This window comes from Kwoniella pini, chromosome 5 (genome assembly GCF_000512605.2).
Source record: "Kwoniella pini CBS 10737 chromosome 5, complete sequence".
Classification (NCBI taxonomy): Eukaryota; Fungi; Basidiomycota; class Tremellomycetes; order Tremellales; family Cryptococcaceae; genus Kwoniella; species Kwoniella pini.
Genome location: NC_091720.1, coordinates 142,017 through 161,201, shown reverse-complemented (window position 1 = coordinate 161,201; position 19,185 = coordinate 142,017). Strand labels below are relative to the sequence as shown.

General features: G+C 38.9%; 9 protein-coding genes across 9 annotated transcripts; 3 read left to right on the top strand and 6 right to left on the bottom strand.

Moving 5' to 3' along the window:
* Nucleotides 1-86: 86 nt before the first annotated feature.
* I206_103816 (uncharacterized protein) lies at nucleotides 87-944 on the bottom strand (the record flags this gene model as incomplete). The annotated part of the gene is made up of 3 exons (XM_019159455.1): nucleotides 87-481; nucleotides 581-825; nucleotides 913-944. The coding sequence occupies 3 exons, from the start codon at nucleotides 942-944 to the stop codon at nucleotides 87-89; spliced, it is 672 nt and encodes a 223-aa protein (XP_019007507.1).
* A 610-nt stretch (nucleotides 945-1,554) lies between these two features.
* Nucleotides 1,555-4,751, bottom strand: I206_103815 (uncharacterized protein; the record flags this gene model as incomplete). The annotated part of the gene is made up of 8 exons (XM_019159454.2): nucleotides 1,555-1,596; nucleotides 1,660-2,053; nucleotides 2,110-2,387; nucleotides 2,443-2,669; nucleotides 2,763-3,594; nucleotides 3,695-4,009; nucleotides 4,283-4,346; nucleotides 4,561-4,751. 8 exons carry the CDS (start codon nucleotides 4,749-4,751, stop codon nucleotides 1,555-1,557), a joined length of 2,343 nt encoding a protein of 780 aa, XP_019007506.2.
* A 45-nt stretch (nucleotides 4,752-4,796) lies between these two features.
* I206_103814 (uncharacterized protein) lies at nucleotides 4,797-5,668 on the bottom strand (the record flags this gene model as incomplete). Its single annotated transcript, XM_070202834.1, has 3 exons — nucleotides 4,797-4,882; nucleotides 4,947-5,048; nucleotides 5,134-5,668. The coding sequence occupies 3 exons, from the start codon at nucleotides 5,666-5,668 to the stop codon at nucleotides 4,797-4,799; spliced, it is 723 nt and encodes a 240-aa protein (XP_070058935.1).
* Nucleotides 5,669-6,166: 498 nt separating this feature from the next.
* Nucleotides 6,167-7,659, top strand: I206_103813 (long-chain 3-oxoacyl-CoA reductase; the record flags this gene model as incomplete). Its single annotated transcript, XM_019159452.1, has 7 exons — nucleotides 6,167-6,242; nucleotides 6,298-6,416; nucleotides 6,475-6,637; nucleotides 6,701-6,823; nucleotides 6,881-6,963; nucleotides 7,040-7,282; nucleotides 7,378-7,659. 7 exons carry the CDS (start codon nucleotides 6,167-6,169, stop codon nucleotides 7,657-7,659), a joined length of 1,089 nt encoding a protein of 362 aa, XP_019007504.1.
* A 379-nt stretch (nucleotides 7,660-8,038) lies between these two features.
* On the bottom strand, nucleotides 8,039-9,379 carry I206_103812 (uncharacterized protein; the record flags this gene model as incomplete). The annotated part of the gene is made up of 5 exons (XM_019159451.1): nucleotides 8,039-8,340; nucleotides 8,437-8,577; nucleotides 8,662-8,828; nucleotides 8,900-9,011; nucleotides 9,151-9,379. The coding sequence occupies 5 exons, from the start codon at nucleotides 9,377-9,379 to the stop codon at nucleotides 8,039-8,041; spliced, it is 951 nt and encodes a 316-aa protein (XP_019007503.1).
* Nucleotides 9,380-10,099: 720 nt separating this feature from the next.
* I206_103811 (uncharacterized protein) lies at nucleotides 10,100-13,750 on the top strand (the record flags this gene model as incomplete). Its single annotated transcript, XM_019159450.1, has 13 exons — nucleotides 10,100-10,157; nucleotides 10,261-10,491; nucleotides 10,602-10,795; nucleotides 10,868-11,217; nucleotides 11,307-11,673; nucleotides 11,818-11,950; nucleotides 12,018-12,221; nucleotides 12,279-12,460; nucleotides 12,535-12,924; nucleotides 12,988-13,105; nucleotides 13,171-13,244; nucleotides 13,306-13,521; nucleotides 13,616-13,750. The coding sequence occupies 13 exons, from the start codon at nucleotides 10,100-10,102 to the stop codon at nucleotides 13,748-13,750; spliced, it is 2,652 nt and encodes an 883-aa protein (XP_019007502.1).
* A 405-nt stretch (nucleotides 13,751-14,155) lies between these two features.
* Nucleotides 14,156-15,365, bottom strand: I206_103810 (uncharacterized protein; the record flags this gene model as incomplete). The annotated part of the gene is made up of 5 exons (XM_019159449.1): nucleotides 14,156-14,506; nucleotides 14,579-14,666; nucleotides 14,729-14,814; nucleotides 14,924-15,106; nucleotides 15,204-15,365. 5 exons carry the CDS (start codon nucleotides 15,363-15,365, stop codon nucleotides 14,156-14,158), a joined length of 870 nt encoding a protein of 289 aa, XP_019007501.1.
* Nucleotides 15,366-15,716: 351 nt separating this feature from the next.
* I206_103809 (uncharacterized protein) lies at nucleotides 15,717-16,977 on the top strand (the record flags this gene model as incomplete). The annotated part of the gene is made up of 2 exons (XM_019159448.1): nucleotides 15,717-16,374; nucleotides 16,427-16,977. 2 exons carry the CDS (start codon nucleotides 15,717-15,719, stop codon nucleotides 16,975-16,977), a joined length of 1,209 nt encoding a protein of 402 aa, XP_019007500.1.
* A 611-nt stretch (nucleotides 16,978-17,588) lies between these two features.
* Nucleotides 17,589-18,934, bottom strand: I206_103808 (uncharacterized protein; the record flags this gene model as incomplete). Its single annotated transcript, XM_019159447.1, has 6 exons — nucleotides 17,589-17,704; nucleotides 17,800-17,897; nucleotides 18,046-18,362; nucleotides 18,448-18,644; nucleotides 18,708-18,782; nucleotides 18,883-18,934. The coding sequence occupies 6 exons, from the start codon at nucleotides 18,932-18,934 to the stop codon at nucleotides 17,589-17,591; spliced, it is 855 nt and encodes a 284-aa protein (XP_019007499.1).
* Between the last annotated feature and the right edge of the window lie 251 nt (nucleotides 18,935-19,185).

The window sequence follows — 19,185 nt, the reverse complement described above, 5'->3', positions numbered from 1 at the left end:
ATCCCACTCTGAACAATCGGACGTTGTCGTCTCCTACCGATCACCACAGCTTCTCCCACCTTGATCCTCTTGCCCCTTCATGCTTCCTATCGTGTACCTAACATTCTCAATCTATCAGGATGTATTCCGGGTGCTGCGCCTGCAGGAGGTTCACTAGCTTGTGTGAAAATCGGGGGAGGTGCTGTCGCTGTTGCTGATAAACCAGGCGGACTTGCGAAACCATTAGGTATAGAAGAAGGAGGTGGTCTAAATGGTGCTCCATTCGGACCTCCTGGAGAAGCGAAACCACCTGAAGGAGAGAAATTGGGTGGGAATGAATTTGGTGTATTACCTGGACCTGGACCTGAACCTGCTGAAGGTGGGAAAGGAGGTAATTGACCATTAGGTGGGAAAGGTGGTCTAAATGAACCATTTTGAGGTGGGTATGAATTTTGATTTTGAGGAAAAGAAGGTGGAGGAGGGTAAGAAGAAGGTGGATAGGCTATAAGTGGAATAATTAAATCGATTAGTATATGAATTGAAATGATTAAAAAGGATCTTGGAAAAAAATAAGAATTGATCAAATGAAATCCAAACTTACCATTTGCCGGCATTGGATTTAGAAAACCAGCTCCAATTCTCATTGAAGGAGCCATCATCATTTGTCCTGGTCCTCCTCTACCTCCCATACCTGGACCACCAGTTTCATGTTGAGAAATAATTTGATCAATAATATTTTGTGCTTTATCATGATTTAATCCTGCAAAATAATCTCTAACATTTGCAACATGATTTCTACCTGTATTATGTGCTTTTCTCGCATTCATTGAATCGTGAGTTAAATAACTGTCAAAAACAGAAAGTAAGTAATTGCACTTTTCAGCTCTTTCAAGCATTTCAAGCGCTTCGATCAAGAATCCTCCCTCAACTCACATATCACAATAATCACAATAATATTTACCCATCTTGAATCACTTCCTTTTCTTTCTATTGTCTGATATAGGTTGATTCGGGTAATCCGCAGATCTGTCTAAGGTAAATATTCTGACGTGAGGAACAAATGACTTGAATGCCAATTAGTTGTATATGAGGGAACGTTACTTGCTTATTGACTATAAGAAGAAATATCAAGGAAGACGAACAAGTGAGATAATAGAGATGAGGAATGAATGACCCTCTTTCGCCTGCTGAAGTCGCCAATGTTGACATGGCGCGCCTCAAAAAACATCAATGCATATCTCATCACACGCGCCTATCTTACGATGTCCTTCGAAACCCGTCTGTGTAACGTATATTATTTATGCATATTTGTTTGTAGATCATCTCCTGATACATACAGTGATGAGTAATATAGCTACAAACTGAATAAAATGATACACGATATTCACCTATATACACAACTCTCAGGTATCGCGAGCGGGATAAAAAAGAACGAATTGGTACGGAAGGCGAGAAGGATGGGTCAGAGCCATGAAAGTGGGCGAGGCGGATGGTGGCACAATGGACGATCTTGATATTCTTATAGGTGAGATGCCATTCCATTTTGAATTACGAATAGCTCCAATGTGTAATCGATTACCTCGTCAATTTGTGGAAATCTTTAGGCACATCCCATCCCTGTTCGAGACGATGAGCACATATCCCGGTCTTTTTGATATATCACATAATATTGAAACTCACATGAGCCTGTGCAACTCGCTTGTAAGCCTCGATGGCTTCCCTCATCGTATAAGGAGTATCCCAAGATCTAGGGTCCAATCGAGCTGGGGGAGTCGCTTCCGTCATGTTGGTCATGATTTCCCTAACTACAGCTTCCGTACAGAACGCAGGATTCCAACCAGTAGCGGTCATGAGCTCATTACACACGCTTCCTCCACCAGTAATATTCCCTCCGCCTCCATACATGAACGGCATCATCCTAGGATGCACGATTCGCATGAAGGGTGGCGAATGAGGGAAGGAAGCAGGGAATCGGAGCTCGGCGATGATGGAGTGGATACTGTGCTTCTTCATTTCTCTAAAAAGATGAGAATCCGGGGGAAACGTGTGCAATTCCAGCAACCAGGAGTAGAGACTGTTATCTATGTTTCAGCGGTGCAATTGATAAGTTTTAGCGCCATCTGGACATACCTTTCAGTATCCGGATCCACCCAAAATGGTAAATCTCCCTCCTGCTGAGCTTTGATGATTGATTTGAACTCTTTCCCTAGCGCTTTACTGGCTACTATACTGGTTTCCGTAGGCGGAGGAAGGCGTTCCAAGCGGCCATATCGTGTCGGAGGAGAAGGTCTGAACATGGTTTCCTTTTGTTTAGGAGGTGGGACCGGCGGATGAAGAATTTCGCGATCTGTTTGATCATCCGGCTCTTTATCGTCAAACCTCTTACGAATCAATTTCTCCGGCATACGCTAAACTGCCATCATCAGTATCACGCATCTTCAATCAAGTGAACTCTCGGCTTACAACTGTGAGAGGTGAGTGTTCGTAAGTGGGTTTGACCTTCAATGACGGGTCATGAATGAACAGATCGCCATTCCCTTGATAATTCGTCCTTTCAGTCGCCTGTCCTTCGACTTCCTCGCTTTCGTCCGTGTGAGTTCCTTGGATTAATAGGAGAAATGGCTTGATCTGCTTCACGTTCTTGACCACGTAGTAGGGACTCGACGACACGAAAGTATGAGGCACATTCACTGTTCGTTTCTGAGTGAGCCTGAGGTCGTAACAAGGGATTGCGAATGGAACAATGAGTAGGTGAGAGTGAAAGCGCTCAGATATAGACTTACCAAGTTCAACCAACGCCGCAGCTCTCAACAGTTTGAAATCCGCGTTCTCACGCACGTAAGACGTAGCTCTCGCGTAGCTACCCATTGAGGTCGCGGAATCGGAAGCAAAGTAAACACCGTGACCATACGCTCTTCCATTCACAGTCTCAGTGAAATCTAGTCCATTCCTTAGTATATTGTGCCATCTTTCCGCACCGGAACCGTGGAAAGCTAAGAGTGAAGGGTATCTTTCACAATTCTTGTTGCCTTTTTTAGCCTCCTCTTTTTCACGTTTGAAGTTTTCTTCCTGTTCCGGGCTCCCAACTACAAAGGTGAATTGCTTGACATCTCCACCGCCCATCGAAGAGGGAGAAGTAGAGCCGATTTGTTGGACACCTTCTCCGGGTTTCGTTTCCTTGAGATAAGCTCGACATGATCCAACAACCCATCGAAGAACTCCTATCGCCCCCGAGCAGCAGTCAATTGCTTTCAATTTACCTCCTGATTCGAGATGCGCTTTGATCTGCGATACTTTCGGCAGCTTTTCGATCAACCAGACCAAAGCTTTTCTTTGTTCCACATCAGGGAGCTCGTCGATGAGCTTACTTTCCGCTATACCGAATTGTGTTGGAACCTCGATATGAAGGTGAAGCGGTAATTCCATTCTCGTTTTAGGACCCGCGGAAGCTGCACAGTGGGCAAAGGAAAGCAGTACATCCACAACTGCTGGATGTGTGATTATCGTATGTTCTACGGAGGGACCGAGACCGAGGCTCATGAACCCGTAGATGCACAAGGGCTTGTTACAAACATAAGGGCGAAGGGATGGGAGATCGACTTCCAAACCGCAGTTCTGACATTGATTGAGTGTTAGAGTCTGATCAAAACGCATGTGAGAGAGCTCAGGAAAGGGCAGAGACTTTTCTTGGAGGAAAGAGCTCTTAAATGCTTACGAGACAATATTTTGGCGCGTCCATAAATCTCTTAAGTACCCAATGAAACGTCACCAGAGGAATGTTACGCTCAAAACCTTTGGCGATCGGATCGTCTTTATCTTGCTCGCCAATCCTGTTCGGAGCTTCGCCATTTTGAAAGGCTTTCCTTGATAGCTCCTCATCCATTCCAATTTTGTCAGCAGTTTGCCAGTTGAGCCCGTATGGGGTTCGAAGTTTAAAGATCCGACCAAACGATTTCAGGTAATTCAACAACGGCGCAGAAAGGTAAAAGCCAGGCATTCCGTGCCCACGAGTGGTGGCAAACATCAAGTCCTGCGGCGGTTTGTCTATAAAGTCAGCACGATGACATCGAAAAGATAACTCACAATTAGGATGAAATCCCAGCCAAAAGTTCATTTTATCTATATGAGGCGGATAGGTTTCCGTGCCTATTAGAAGCGTAAAGCGCTGATTGTTCTTCCATGCTTGCACGAGACCGTCGTCCCACATCCCGAGTACATTTGGGTCGATGGCAATGTTCTTAAGAGGGATGGAGTACGAGACGACCTGAATTGTCAGCTTCGTACTGTATCAAGTGCAACTTACCCAAAAGTCAGATACTTTCGTCAGTCCAGGCCTGTATCCAAACTTCTTGGCTTGCTCAAAATGGCTAAGGATAGAGTCAGTCACCTTAAGTTCTTCTGTGGATGCTGCAATACGAGCTTTTATACGTGAAAAGTGGGCTGTAGCCAAATGAAGAAGAGGCCAAAGGAGGAGGAGGAGTTGAGATGATGGAATGAGAGCAAGAGAATGAGTACTGAAGACATATCATGACCGAAAGAGAGACCTAGGGTTCTGACGATCAATCCAAATCCGGGACTTACTCTTTCAGTTGAATGAATCCAGCACCCAAATCGTCGTTGGACCCTTTTGCCACTTCAAAGCCTCGTCCAGGTTCGTCTGCCCAAGGATCTGCCCCAACAATCATCGCTTCTTCTTCATCAGCGTCACTTCCGTCGAATTCAGGAGGTATACCGCCTGTAGCTTCATCGTCGCCTTGAAGTGAAGCGAGCATTTTTTCCAGCAGAGATTGTATCTCGAGATCATACACATCTGCGAATCATGAAAAGGTGGTTTCCGCTCGCTTGGGTAAAGCGGAAGTGGAGAACATGATTGATTTGTAGGATGCAGGATAGGTATTCAGCTCTAAATGCTTAAACTCAGCTCTAGGCTCGCAGTCTGACTGAAACGTCATGAGGAAAAGCCTCACCTTGAAATGCCATCTCGATATCAATCTTGAACTCTCTGCCATCTATATCGTCGTAGCTTAAACTAAAAGCTATCGAGTCGTCTGCATCACCATATCGCAAACCTTTTGGGAACATATCTCGTCAGCCCAAGATTAACCGCTTCTTAAGTGATGGCGACGTATATTTGGGGAGTAGAAAGAGATGCACCTGTTATTGACCCTAACATGCCCGCATAACCTTCTAGACTCCCCACTCCCGTCCACTTGTCTTTCGCCGTGAGGAAGTCTTTCTTCCACCCTGATCTGCCAATTCTGATCTCATCGGTAAGAGCCGGAGAAGGCAGTTCAATCGCTTTGACAGCACTGTAAGCCGGAGGAGCATCAGATTTTTGCTGGTCCCGTAAAGAAGCGGTGATAGCAGCTTGGATATCATCGTCGAGCTCAAGGTCACCGTCAGAATCGGCAAAATAGATCCCCTCGTCATCGAAGTCATCGATGATAATGGGTTGACTGGACGTCATCCTAGCAGTAGAACCTTCACCTCTCGAGATCGAGTGGTCGGAGTCCTTCTTGATTGTCTTCCTTGTCGGTGTCGACTTATCTTTAGCTGTTGAAGGATAAGTGGTATCAGATGTTTCTTGATGCTGATTTTGATTGAGAGAGGATCGAGTGAATCTCTTTGGCAAAGGTTGAGAAGAAGAGGGAGACGAAGATTGGTGACGACGTTTTCTTGTCGGTGACATGAGTGCATGTACTTCTTTTTTAGTGTGTGTTTGTCAGAGTCGGAGGTACGTGCGTCTTTTCCTTTTTACCGACTCGTATATCCTTCAGTGATTTGAGACGGAATGAGGAAGGGACAAGAGGGCAAGCAGAAGAGGAGAAGAGGAAAAAGAAAGCGATCATCTGTGTAACATCTTTCATTTTAAATCAATCCAGTGTGTGGTTGTGTGTGCTATTGCTGCTATTCAAATTGATATTGACTTGTTGAGTCAACTTGAGTGGGATGTGATTGATGATTAGTGATGTCAGTGATGGTAGATTTTATGATGGATGAGCTTGGATCACTCAAACAGCGGGGTAAATCTGGGGTAATAAGCATTCGCGTAATCACATTTTATCTCTCTTTTCACGTAAATCCCTCTCCCTGGCCACTACAATATATGACTTACTGGTAAATCCTCTCGTCTTGTCTTCCCAAATTGCAGAAAAATTACTTGAGCTTCCAATACATTACAACCAACATGGTCGCAGATACTATTCACGTCCATTCCCACTTGGCTGGTCATCCGACATACCATATCTTAGGTCATGAATTAGGTAAATCTCACTCTTTACAAATGACATGAAACTCAAATTAACATACCATTTACAGTACTTGATGTTCCCCTTTCTGCTATAATTCTTTCAGCAGTGGGAGCAGCCTTTCTCCTTCGTTATACTTTGTCATTTTTCAGGCTTATCCTGGAATTAGCTATACTTCCTGGTAGAGATGTGAGATTCTTTCGTATTGATTGCAATTGATCTGTCTTAATTTACGCTCGCCAAATAGGTAAAAAGCTATAAATCCAAAAAAGGAGAAACTTGGGCACTCGTTACAGGGTGTACAGGTGGATTGGGATTGGAATTTGCAAGACAGCTTGCTAAGAGAAACTTCAACGTTGCTTTGGTAGGTAGAAGAAAAAGTGCTTTAGATGAAGTAGCTCAGGAATTAGGTATGTTTCCACTAACCGAATAACCGGATTGTCAATGTTAACAAATATCGTACTCTGCTTTAGAAAGTAAATACGGTGTCAAGACTCAAGCTTTCGTTGTCGATGTCGCATCTCCTGGAACTACTAGAGATGAAGCGCTTTCTCAGATTGCTTTGTTCGCTAAATCGAATGATTTTGGTGTGCTCAGTGAGTGAAACTACATTTCCCTCAATCTATATATAACGACTAACCCCAAGATACCAGTAAACAATGTTGGAGCATCACACAATATGCCAGTATCTTTCGCTGAGACTGAACGAAGCGAGATGAATCAGATAATCGAGACTGTGAGTGTGATTTTGTCTAGAACGACTTCCCATCTTTCTTCCTCTGGTAGTTGCGGCTGATTTATCAATGGTATAGAACATCAATTGGACTTTGCTTTTGACTCATTCCGTCCTTCCATCAATGATTGCTCGATCTAACAAGAAAGGTTCCCCTAAATCATTGATTACGACTATTGGTTCCTTATCCGGTAGAATTCCTTCTCCCCTTTTAGCTACTTACTCAGGAACAAAAGCTGCTTTATCAACTTGGACCAAAGCTTTAGCTAAAGAAGTTGAAGGTAAAGGTGTAGATGTTGAATTGGTTCAAGCTGCTTTCGTCGTGAGTTGTGTCCTTATATGTAGAAGGAGGAAACTCCTGTTCAATCAGATGAATGCCTGATCAAAGAAAACGTGTTGACTGGATTTGTTACTCAGGTATCAAACATGTCTAAAATCAGACGATCTTCTGCGCTCGTACCTACTCCCGCATCTTTTGTCAAATCAACATTATCTTCCATTGGTCAACCACGTGGAGCTCAAGGCAGACCATACGAAAGAACTCCATTTTGGTCTCATGCTTTACTCGATTACGCTGTAGGTTTCGCAGGATATATTAGCGAAATTAGCGGTATTAAAGTCATTGATAGTATGCACAAAGATATTAGAAAGAGGGCTTTGAAGAAAGCAGAGAGAGCCAAGGCGGGTAAGAAGGAGTAATTGCACTCGATTGTGCCCTTTGGATATTGGTCATCTATCGAGGTTGATTGAGAGAAGGTTTAAAAGAGAAGTTTGAGGGGAACGAGAGATTTGACGAGTAGTTATAAAGAAGGAGGCTCACTGCGGCTTGACATCGATTCAAAGCTCGAAAGGGCTATAGTGGATGTATATGAACCAGACTCATGCATCGAGCATTTGAGCTGATTACAGACATCCAACAGGCATGCATTTAGTCCAGATGCTTCGACTTTTGTGTTGGCGAAAGGCACAGGATCTAACCTGGAGTTATCGCGATGTCTAATATACAATACATAGCAAACACAACTACCTATCTAAATAACAAAACACATCTAAAATCTTATAAATTACTGAGACAAAATTAATCAACATCATCATTAATATCTTCTTGTTTATCATTTCCATTTGAAGATTTGTTAGATTCTTCATTATCAGTATGACTTAATACTTGTCCACCTTTTTTAATTAATTGAGCTTTAACATCTTCATCAACAATTTCAAAAGCTATACTCCAATAAACTTTATTTTTACCTCCAACAGGTGATTCGTCTTTAGAAGGTTTTTCTTGACATACATAAGTTACTGGTTGACCATCCCAATATTTTAAAAGTGGTATTTGAAGTGAAAAAGGTGAAGGTAAAGTAGCTGAAAGTGTATTAAAGTCTATACGCCAAAAAAAATAAAATTTAATATTCGAGTAATTGAATGATGTGGATGTTGTGAAATGAGACCAATGAATGAGAATTTAGGTGAACTTACCTAATAATCCATTACAAAATTCCATACCTACAATAGTATTTTCATTAATATTAATTAATTGTCTATTACTTGATTTAGTTAACCATTTTCTTCTTGTTGATATTTGAGATTTATCATCTGTATAAGAAGGTATATCATTTTCTACGGTAGACATTGAGTAAATATTCAATTTTGATTTTAATAATTTCTCACAAAAGCGCGAAATGGAAAGAAAAGAATAATTACCTTCAATATTGTCTTTTAACCAACCTAAACTATTTTCTTCAATATAAGGCTGATCATCATTTGTTGAATTATTTGATAATGATAAATGTGACATTGTAGCAAGAGTAGGAGAAAGTGCCCAAGGTTTATCAGCATATATATCAGCTTCAACTGTTGGATCTATGAAGCTATAAGAATGATTTTTTGATCAAATCAGCTATCAATTAATCTCATACTCTTGAACAATTGAAAAACTAACTACATGAATTTAGTAGCTATACTTGTTCCCCAAGGTAAATTATCTTTAATTGAATTTTCGAAAACATTTCCAAAAACTAATTGATCTGCGTTGAAAGATTGTTTAAATTTACCTACAAGATACAAAAAATGATATCAATTGATTTATTCTTTTTGATCATTTCATTAAATCCTCAAATCTCTTTAAAATCATTGTTCGATCTATATAAAGCTTCTAAAACCGAGTTTGAAATATAAATTGACTTGACTTACCCCTTACAACAATACCATAACTCATACTTTCTCTTCCTTTTACTTCAAAATATTCTTTACCATCTCCTTGGTTTAAATCTCCATTATAACCTTTTATAAAGATCCAAATATTTCCTGAAAATCCATCCGTTTCTATTTTTGTAGGATTTGGTGAATTTACAGAACAAGGTGTTGTAGGTGGATATCCTACACCATTTGATGAGATTAAAACTCTTAATTTTGGTGACATTGTTTTATTCAACACTCAACGACTAGTTGACTATAAAAGGCTGTCTTATTAGAAAGATTCAGATTGCTGAATGGTATTAAAATAAGATAATATCTTTAAAGTCGGATGTCGATATTATCGCGAATAAGATCAGGCGCGGATGACGTAGTGAAGTGAATGTATCGATAAGAAAGTAAAAAACTCATAAAGCAACGATCTTACGGTCGTCATGAAAGTTATTTATCCAAAATCTCAGTGTCAATACTAGCGCAAGGTTCCAGCTAGAAGATTGAAAAGTGCGGTTTCTTTGAGATGGAGAGAAGAGCGAACGTAATACCTTTTTGTACAACGCTTGTTAAACCGATGCGGGTTCACTCGAAATAATCCGAATTTTATGCTAAACCCGATTCAGCGCAAAGCCAATAATCAAACTCCAATACCGATGTCAGGTACTCAGAAAGAGGCAATCTACAATAATGAGAGTACTCGAATGTACGTTCAAATGTGATATGTATACGTTATAAGATATTTTGACCGCGGATGTTCCGATGATTTTCAGTCATTTAGGAACAAAGGTCAAACCGAATAAGCGGGAAATTATTGTTGATAATTGTCATTTTAACTTTTTACTCGTATAGAATCACATTTTTAGATGAATATAGGTATTTCTGAGCTGTCACTTGCCTACAAAAATTCCTGTTTGCTTTGGTAATCTGGCCATTAGAATTGCACTGCATCGAAATGTCAAAACTGCAAGCGCAATGGGAATTGGAAGAACGCAAACTTCAATCAGTTTATGGTGAGTTTGTTCAATCGTTGCTTTCATAGCCGTTTCCTCAATCTAAGCAGGTATCTGAATAAAAATAATTACTTAATCTGTATTTGATCTTACAAATTTATAGATGATGTTTCATCTCATCGCTTGGCACCTGCTCAATCAACATTAACTAGATATCTTAAGAAAAATCCAAAATCTCAACCTGCTTTAATATTGAAATTATATATCAACCAAAAATTAGGATCTGCAGACGATGATGAATTACTTAAATCATATAAACAAATCAAAAGTTTGGGAGAGATGACAGGAAGAGGAGTTTGGTGGGTTGGTCTTATATTTCGAAATATGGGAAGAAGTAAGTTTCGACTATTCCCAATGTTATGAAACCTGCACAACTTTATCGCTTATAAAAGTCATCAATATGCTGGTCGAAATACTGATTCAATGGTTTAATCCGGTCAACAGCGGATTTAGCACTGGATTTGTACGATGAACTTTCGAATAAACATTCAGATAATCCCGCTTTACTCGAACAAGTCTTTTTACATGCCGCAGCAGCGAACAACGTTGAATCTCTCGTGAACAGCAGTAGAAAATTGTTTAATTTAACTAGAGATCAAAGATGGGCTAGATCAAGCGCATGGAGTGAATGGCTTAAAGTACGTTCATTTTGTGCATGCATGACTCGCCGTAGCTTGTCGCATTTCGGCTGAAACAATCACATCGATCAGAATGCTCCTCAACCTACACCTTCTGTTCAGTTCCCTTCATCTGCACCCACAAATTCCCTAAAAATAGCTCTACTCTTACTTAACACTTCCAAATCACCACAACATACCTCTGAAACTCTTTGGCTTAAAGCTCAAATACTGCTTTCTTCGGGGCAGCTTCAAGAAGCTTTGAAGTTTTTGAAACAGGAAGGCAAGCATGGTGGAACGGTCAGATTATGGTGGAGGATGGAATTCGCTCGAGAAATATTACGCAGAATGTCTGACCAGGAATATGATCGAGAAGTGTTGAAGAAAGGCTGGGAAGATGAGATACAATGGGTGACTCAATTATTCAAAAGTGATAAGGAATCGTAAGTGTCGCTCTCATCTTACCTTCTCTTATAATGAAATTCTATACATTAGGGAGAAGAGCTATTGCTGATATTATGAGAGAAATTAGACAAAGGAATTACGCATATTATAGACATCTATTACTGTCTTTTGAATCTCTCCTGCTTCTCTCGAACATAGATAATTTGAAATCAGTCAGTGATCTCTTGCATGATTTGGAGCTGGACATTGGAAAGCGAGAGAGATCACCCTTACTGGCGCAATTGGAACTCCAATCAATACTGCGAAAACACACTGTCGAGTCCGATGTAGTGCTAGACAGTCCCAATTGGCTGAAGGCGGTCGAGAAGTACTGGATCCAATGGGGATCGAAGGGTAGCGTTGTATCTGAGCTAGAAGGCATAGTGTTCGTCAACGAACCGGAGAAGAAACGTCTAGTAGCAGAATTTATGGAGAAACAAGCTTCTCAGCAGCATGTGAGTGGATTTTACTGTTGAAGTACTATGAAGATTTAGGCCACAGCTTTCAGAATTCACTTTTCGATGGGTAGCATTGCCTGACGGTGAACTAGCGCAAATGCCTCATGTATATAGCTGACTAGTCCCTACACTCATTTCCAGACCGATGAACAATCTTATCGAGAACAGGTGAATGCTCACATTTACCTCTTACGATTTAAATCTTCAGATTGGACTTTTGAAACGCAAGCAATCAATGTTTACTGGCAATTGTATCTGTCTGGTCTACAGTATGGTAAGTCATCGTGATTCATCCTTGAGTATTGCTTATACCACAAAGCTAAGACTCATGTTTCTCATAGGCAAGAATCTACCTAAAACAGATGTCAATCCAGCAAATCAAATAGGGTTGATTACAGTATCACTGCTTATGGAACTATGGTCAAAAGACAAATCCAAATCGGATCTCATCGTGAAATCTATAATGTATCTTGAATATATAGTTAAGAATAGTCCGGCTTGTGCTCATGCACGATATCTCCTGATTCGTTTATATCGACTAATTGGTGAGACCTTTCATTTTCCGGAAGAACGATCTATAACTCATAACACTTTTTATATAGGCGCCTCTTCATTAATTGCTCCTCATCTTACTTCATTGAAAATTTCTGAAATTCAACTTGATAATCTACTGCACGTTTTTACCGAACGAGGAGCTGCAGAAAGTATATATAGTAATAATCAAGAAATATGGACTGACCATATGAAAAAATCTGGTGAGATGTATCAACGAACTTCTATCGATGTGAGCTTCTCTATCTCAGAAAAGAATTATGACTATGATTTAGAATTTTGACTGATAAATTGACTTATGGATAGTTCCCAGAATACGTGAAAGAAAGTTTATCAAATGAAACATATTCTAAAATCCATTCTATACAATATATACATAAATCTTTATCAAATTCAATTACTAATCATAGTAGAACAATTGAACAAGCTAGATTAGCGACTTATATTTCAGCTCCATTCGGAACGAAATTAATGAAAAAATTAGATTTAGCAATTGAATCTATTCCAATAGATCTTAGGAATTGGGAATTAATCTTTGAAATTGGAGGTAATAGACCATTAATTAAGGATTTGACGACTTTAGGTGGTAGTCAGATCAATGAAAATTGGATCAAAAGTTTTGCTAGATTGTATAGAGATTTAGGAGTATTTATTAATGGAGAAAAAGTTGAAAATGGCGAAATTTCAATAGAAGGGGTAAGCCATTCATTCAATCGTGAAATGCCAATATAGCTATATTGATCAACCGATTTTGCGTAGCTATTACCTTATGAAGCGTCTCTTATTAGTAATGCGAATAAACTTCTGGTAGTAGCTAGTAAAGCTTTATCTGGCGCAGAAGGAGTATCAGAAATGGATCTGAAAATGATATTTACAGGTAAATTATCCAATAACCCATGAAATTATCTAGTTAAATGGCTGATAGATCTTGAACGGTTCTAGAGAATATTCAAATAATCTCTTCATCATTTTCGTCGAGATGGGAAGAAATTCAAGCTTTTACTTGTTTATATGAGGTTTGTCGACTTGGAATCGGTTTCCAATATGAAAATTGCTAAGATATTTGTACATTTTCAGTTAATCAAAATATTCGATATGGTTTTAAATCATTTGATTGAATTTAATAAATCATTAAAGGGGAAAAATAAATCATCGGTACTTGTTCAATTGATAAACGATTTGAAAGCTATAAAAGATACATTAAAAGAAGATTTGAAACCTGCATTGAAAAGATTAGAAGAATTAAATAAACTCGAAGTAGATTGGCAAGGAATTAATGAAAATTGGATAGAAGTAAGTCAATATTTACTCAACCTTTTTCTCACTAGTACTTTACATTTGAGTCAATACGAGGATGGAAAAACAAACTGACCTTCCAAACGATTAGGATGAAAATTCAATAGAATTAGGTCAAAATATAAATACGTCCAGAAAAGATTGCTTAATCAAGATCAAGTCTTTATTAGCAGGAATTATAGATGTTCCGAAAAATATCAATAATGGTATTGGAAAAAAGAAGTAAATATCAGTGGTTCAAAAGGATATTTGAATCTGATGTTATTTGACAAAAGTTAAATCGGTCATGGATATATAACAAATTTCGTGAATATACTAATTGTCTTTTCTCGAAAAGTCGATATCGGTCATTCCTGAATGTGTATATAATACGCAAATATCAATGTTCATACAAATACAATTTAAAATGCAATTTTATGGATATGCGCCAACATAGCGCTGAGATTGCGAAACCTTCATTGAAATACAACAAATTCAAATATACAACGTATGATAACCATGACAAGTTGCGATTAAATTTCGCTATTCAGCATTCTAGCAAATACATTCTAATGTAATTTCGCCAATATTGAATCCCTATATTACGATAAACAAGTCAGCTTTTTCAAAAGAAACAGTAAATCACTTTTATTTACTCTTTCATTTTTGATAATTCTTCTTCATCAATTTCACTTATACCTTCCCAAGTTTGATCAAATTCAACATCTAAAGAGCTTTCAATTTCACCATTGGTATTTTGAATTTTATCTATTGTATCATTTTGTGTGGATGGTGGTTGCGCTTGTGGTTGTGGTGGAGGTGGTGGAGGAGCCATCTTACCAGGAGTTGAAGATGTTGTTGATGGTTTTGAATTTGATGGTGAAGCAGGAGTAAAAGGTGAAGTTGTTGAAGGTGATGATTTAATTTTAATTTGATTCAATGGGTTTGATGATTGTAAAGGTGGTATTGGTAAAATCCATATACGTTCTCTTAATCGTTTATGCTATATCACATCCAGCTTGTTAGCTCTTGTCAAATGGTAAAATAGCAATGTGTGATTGAATGTCATACACACCCTCTCTCTATCTTCTTCCATCCTTCTTAAAATTTCACTTTTGGAAAAAGCTTGTTCGTAACTACGTTTACTCGATTCCTCCCCACCCCTGCAAATCACCAATCAAATCAGCAAGATTTTTTGATATTTATTCATATATTGACGCCTCACCCGTATGTCCTTCCTTCTAGAGATTGAATAGCTTCTTCAACAATATCGTGATCTATTACTCTTCTCAATCGCCAACTTTCCAATATCTGTTTTTATCACCGATGTTCGTTAGTCCAGCTCCTGGTACGTGTAATTTGGATATTTCGATCATGATATATCCCGTGCTCAAGGCTGATAGATCTTCCAACAACCCACCTGTTTCGCACTTCTTAAATTCAATACTCCATCTCTATTATCAGGAACTACTCTTTCTACTATACTTTGAAGGTTTTTAGTAACTAATTCAGGGTATGGAGCTTCACTATGATCTAGAGGTAGTGAAACTTCTAATAAATTATCAAGGAAATATAAAATATTGATTCGAGTATTCAATGATCCCTAATCGTATCATTACACATTAACTTCTTTTCAATTTAAATAAACAATTTGGGAATAAAGGAAAATGACATCGTTTTCATTACATTTATTAGCTCACCTTCCCACATTGTTCAATTATACATTCCCAAAGATCTTCTCCACATTTTGATCCATATTTTATAGCGTACCCAACTACTTTTTGTATTGATTGTTGAGATGCATTGAGTTTTCGAATCAGGTTGAGAAATTGCATTCGAGCTTCGAAAGGATCGAATGCCATGTTGTTGAAGCTGGCTTAATTCGTTAATAAGTCTTTCAACCCTCGTTTTGATGATGCTTTTGATTCTTTAGGTTTAGGTAGCTTTGCCTGTCTATGTTTATATATGTGCAACAACGATAAATTAAGAAGAAAGAGGAGTCTTATATCTTAGTTATTTGCTTTATGTTAATTTAGGTGTAATATCTTTCGAGACAATCTGTAAAAGTGATGACGTGGGATCTCACGATCAATATTGGCCAGTTCACGCTTGTAGCACTCCATACTCACTGAAAAGTATTGCACCTTTCAAGTTAATTATTTCCGTACGATACCTGTCACGATAATAACACTTCTATACTTAATTCAATTAGCATGTCATCCCCATCTTCGACTGATGACGACTTACGAGATGTTTTCAAGCTTTTATACGCCGATGACGACTGGTCATTCGATAAAGACGAAGAAGATGAACAAGAATTTCATCCACCTTTAAATTCAATAATACCTGATATCGAATTAGACGTGGAAGATAATTCAATACAATCAGATGATCTTTCATCTTCATACAGGAATAAGTATTCCAAGAAAAGGTTTATAGAAGCTTTAGATTCATTATTACCTATTACAAGTCTTCATCCAAACAAATCAAGAAGAATATACTTGAAACAAAAATCAATCTCATCTTCATCATCTTTTACACTTTCTTATCAACCTTTACCTTCTTTACCTTCGTCTTCTGATTATTTACCATATTCACCTCTTGCATTGTTATCAAGATTGAAAACATATCAAACGTATTCTTACACCTCAGATTCTGAATACTTGACACCAATTAAAGCTTCTTTAGCTGGTTGGATAAATTCATCAAGAAATACATTAAAATGTGGTTCATGCGGATCGAATATCAACTTGAATGATATAGATAATATAAAAGATGATAGAGTGAAGAAAGAGGTTTGTAAAAGATTAAGTAAAAGTTTTGAACTCGGACATAAAGCTCATTGCGCTTGGAAAATCAAGAAATCACCTGGTGAGTAAGAACATTCATGTTTAGTGATATCTTGTTTGACTTGTTAATTCAGATGAGCTATACAATAACCTACGAAAATCACTACATCCTCTGATCTCATCCAGTATTGGTCCATTAGCAGTCGATTTACATAAAGCTTTAATAACATCTTCAATATCTTTTATCTCTCCGTTAACTCATGAACAGGAGACTACACTATTGAAAAAACTACAACAACATTCATCATTGGACTTGTCAAAAGAATCAGTTTTACTAGCTTTTTTCGGTTGGTATCCTTACTATCCTAACAAACTTTCCGATCATATACAAATACAAGATAGTTCAGAAAATACGAATAATAAACAAAATAAACAAACAGACATTATACATTGTAGAATATGTTCAAGACGTATAGGTGTTTGGACATTTATCGAAAAGAAACCCCAAAAGATGAATTTATTGAAAGAACATTTAAATTGGTGTCCATTAAATCAAACTTCCGAAAATCAGAAATGGTGGATAAATTCAAATTTGATAAATGAATATTCACCGATAGATTTCACTAAGTCCATAAATTGGATAAAAATTAGTGATCATTTAGAAAAGAAACCTTGGCGTAGGTGATAAGTGGATATCAAATTTAATCAATGTTGATCACGAATTGTGATTTGGATATGGTCTTTCTCATTTGTTGTTGAATAATGTTGTAAATACTATAATTGTGTGTATAAATCGAATGTTGTATCCTCTATATGCACTTATCCAGGAACCTCATTCATCTTACAAGTCAAATGTGTTTCATAGCGTGCCAATGATAATATGTGATGGACAAGAGGGGCACCTGTGAGACCTGGAGGCTCTCACGATCTCGGCCGGTCGTCTTTGGATGTAGTCCTTACCGAGAAAAGTGGGGAAAATCGTTTGTTACACACGGCTCAAATCATGAACAAAGGCCTCTGCGTGTAGTCGACTGATCAGCCAGTCAATAGCTCAGACTGCGAACTGCGTATAGATAGTTGCCTTTCCGATCTGCACAACTCGTCAAGCCTGTCGTTGCATATTGTGGGATAGGTAGAATATGTTTAAGGTTACTCCCAATGTGGGTATCTTTCTACTTCGTAATCCCCTTTGAGTTATACAATCTAAAGGTTTTAGGTCTCCTCTCAACGCTCAAGTCACCTCTTCATTGATCCGTTCATCCGCCTATATCAGGTCTATGCAGAAGATGTTTGAAATTAGAAACCCGCGGCTCCAGGTGCTTTGTCTCCTTCTCTCTTTAGCGCCAAAAGAATCTCTTTCATTCGGGCAAGGTCTGATCCTCCAGGTACAGAAGGTCGGATTGTTTTCGATTCTGGAACCGATATGTTAGTCTCAGTAGATTAAGCCAAGCTCTCATGAATTCATCGATAGCCGAACAGATAAACTTGAAAGAAGGTATGAACTTACGGGAGTTTTCAAGTTGGATTAAATCTGTGATTCTTTCCCAAGCTGTTCCTTTGGCGATCCCCTCATTGAGTTTTTCCAGGAAAGCAGCCTCGTTTTCTCTGCAGACATCAACGAGTAGTTAGCGATAACTTCTCCCTCAGAGTGGGAATGCTTCAAGCGAGATCACAGGACATTGAGAAGGCTATCTACGAGTAGAAATCGTATCCAAAATCTGAGGGCTGACTGTATCGGTGTGACTTAACTTACTTATTCTCTCTAATATTTCTCTCTTTCATCTTATTGTAATCCTCATAGAAGCTATCAATAGCCTTCTCAGCTTTATTAGCCATTTCATCTCTTCTTTGCTTGTCTTCTTCATCTCTCTTTTTAATCTGTTCAGCTTGTTTTTCTCTCCATGCTTTGATAGGTTCCGTATCTTCCTGTTCAGTTGATTGTAAGATATTGTTAAATGTAGGAGGAGGTAATATACTTTGAGCTGAACGAGGTTTAGGTGCAGCAGTGACAGGGTAAGGTGATTGTCCATAAGGTTGAGGTGATAGTGCGTTGAAAACGGGTTTGGGAGCCTATATCGAGTTTTCCCTTACTTTTCAGCCTCATTCACGGAAATACTCCTAAAAATGTTGGAGAGATTTTACAACAACAACTCACAGCTTCGTAACCTACTTCACCTGAGAGATCTGGGAATTGATTTTCGAATTGCGCACGGTCTTCATCTTCACCAGTACCAGACACACCAGTAACTCTGATTTCTCCACCGCCTAATCCTGGTGAGTCCAACGAAGGGAATCCTTCAATACCTTTTGGAGAAGAAGGTTTTGTTGGTTCGGATGGAGGTGCTGGTGATGCTAAACACCGGAACAAGGAAGATAATCAGTACTTGCGGTTTTGTACGTACGAATTCGACTTACTGAAGTCGGCAAAGGAATCCATTCCCGATGGAGCTAAAGGTGCACTTCCAGACGCAAAGAGGTCTGCGTCATCGCCTACAGGAACAAGATTTCATCAGTCCGGAATCTGGAGTCGAGAAGACGATAGCCCAAAACGAAGATAGATCCATTGATGGTTCTGAGGAGGAATATTCACCTAATGCAGCCTTCTCTCGGGCAAGGAAATCAGCCATAGGATCGTCGCTCATGATTATTCGTTTTCTTCTTGTTGGTATATAGGTCAGAGAAAGGTAGTAACACGACACGTTAGGTTGGTTTGAGATGATATAGAGGTGAGCAATCTGTTATCATCATCATCATTTTCATGGTGCTCGTTGTTATCACACTTGGCTAGTGACGCGCAACATAGCGTAACGTGGCACAAAGCTGGAAAACACGTGGCCCTGTCCGCGGGCTTCACCGCTTGTGGCATCACGCGTCACTTGAATGAAGAGAGAAG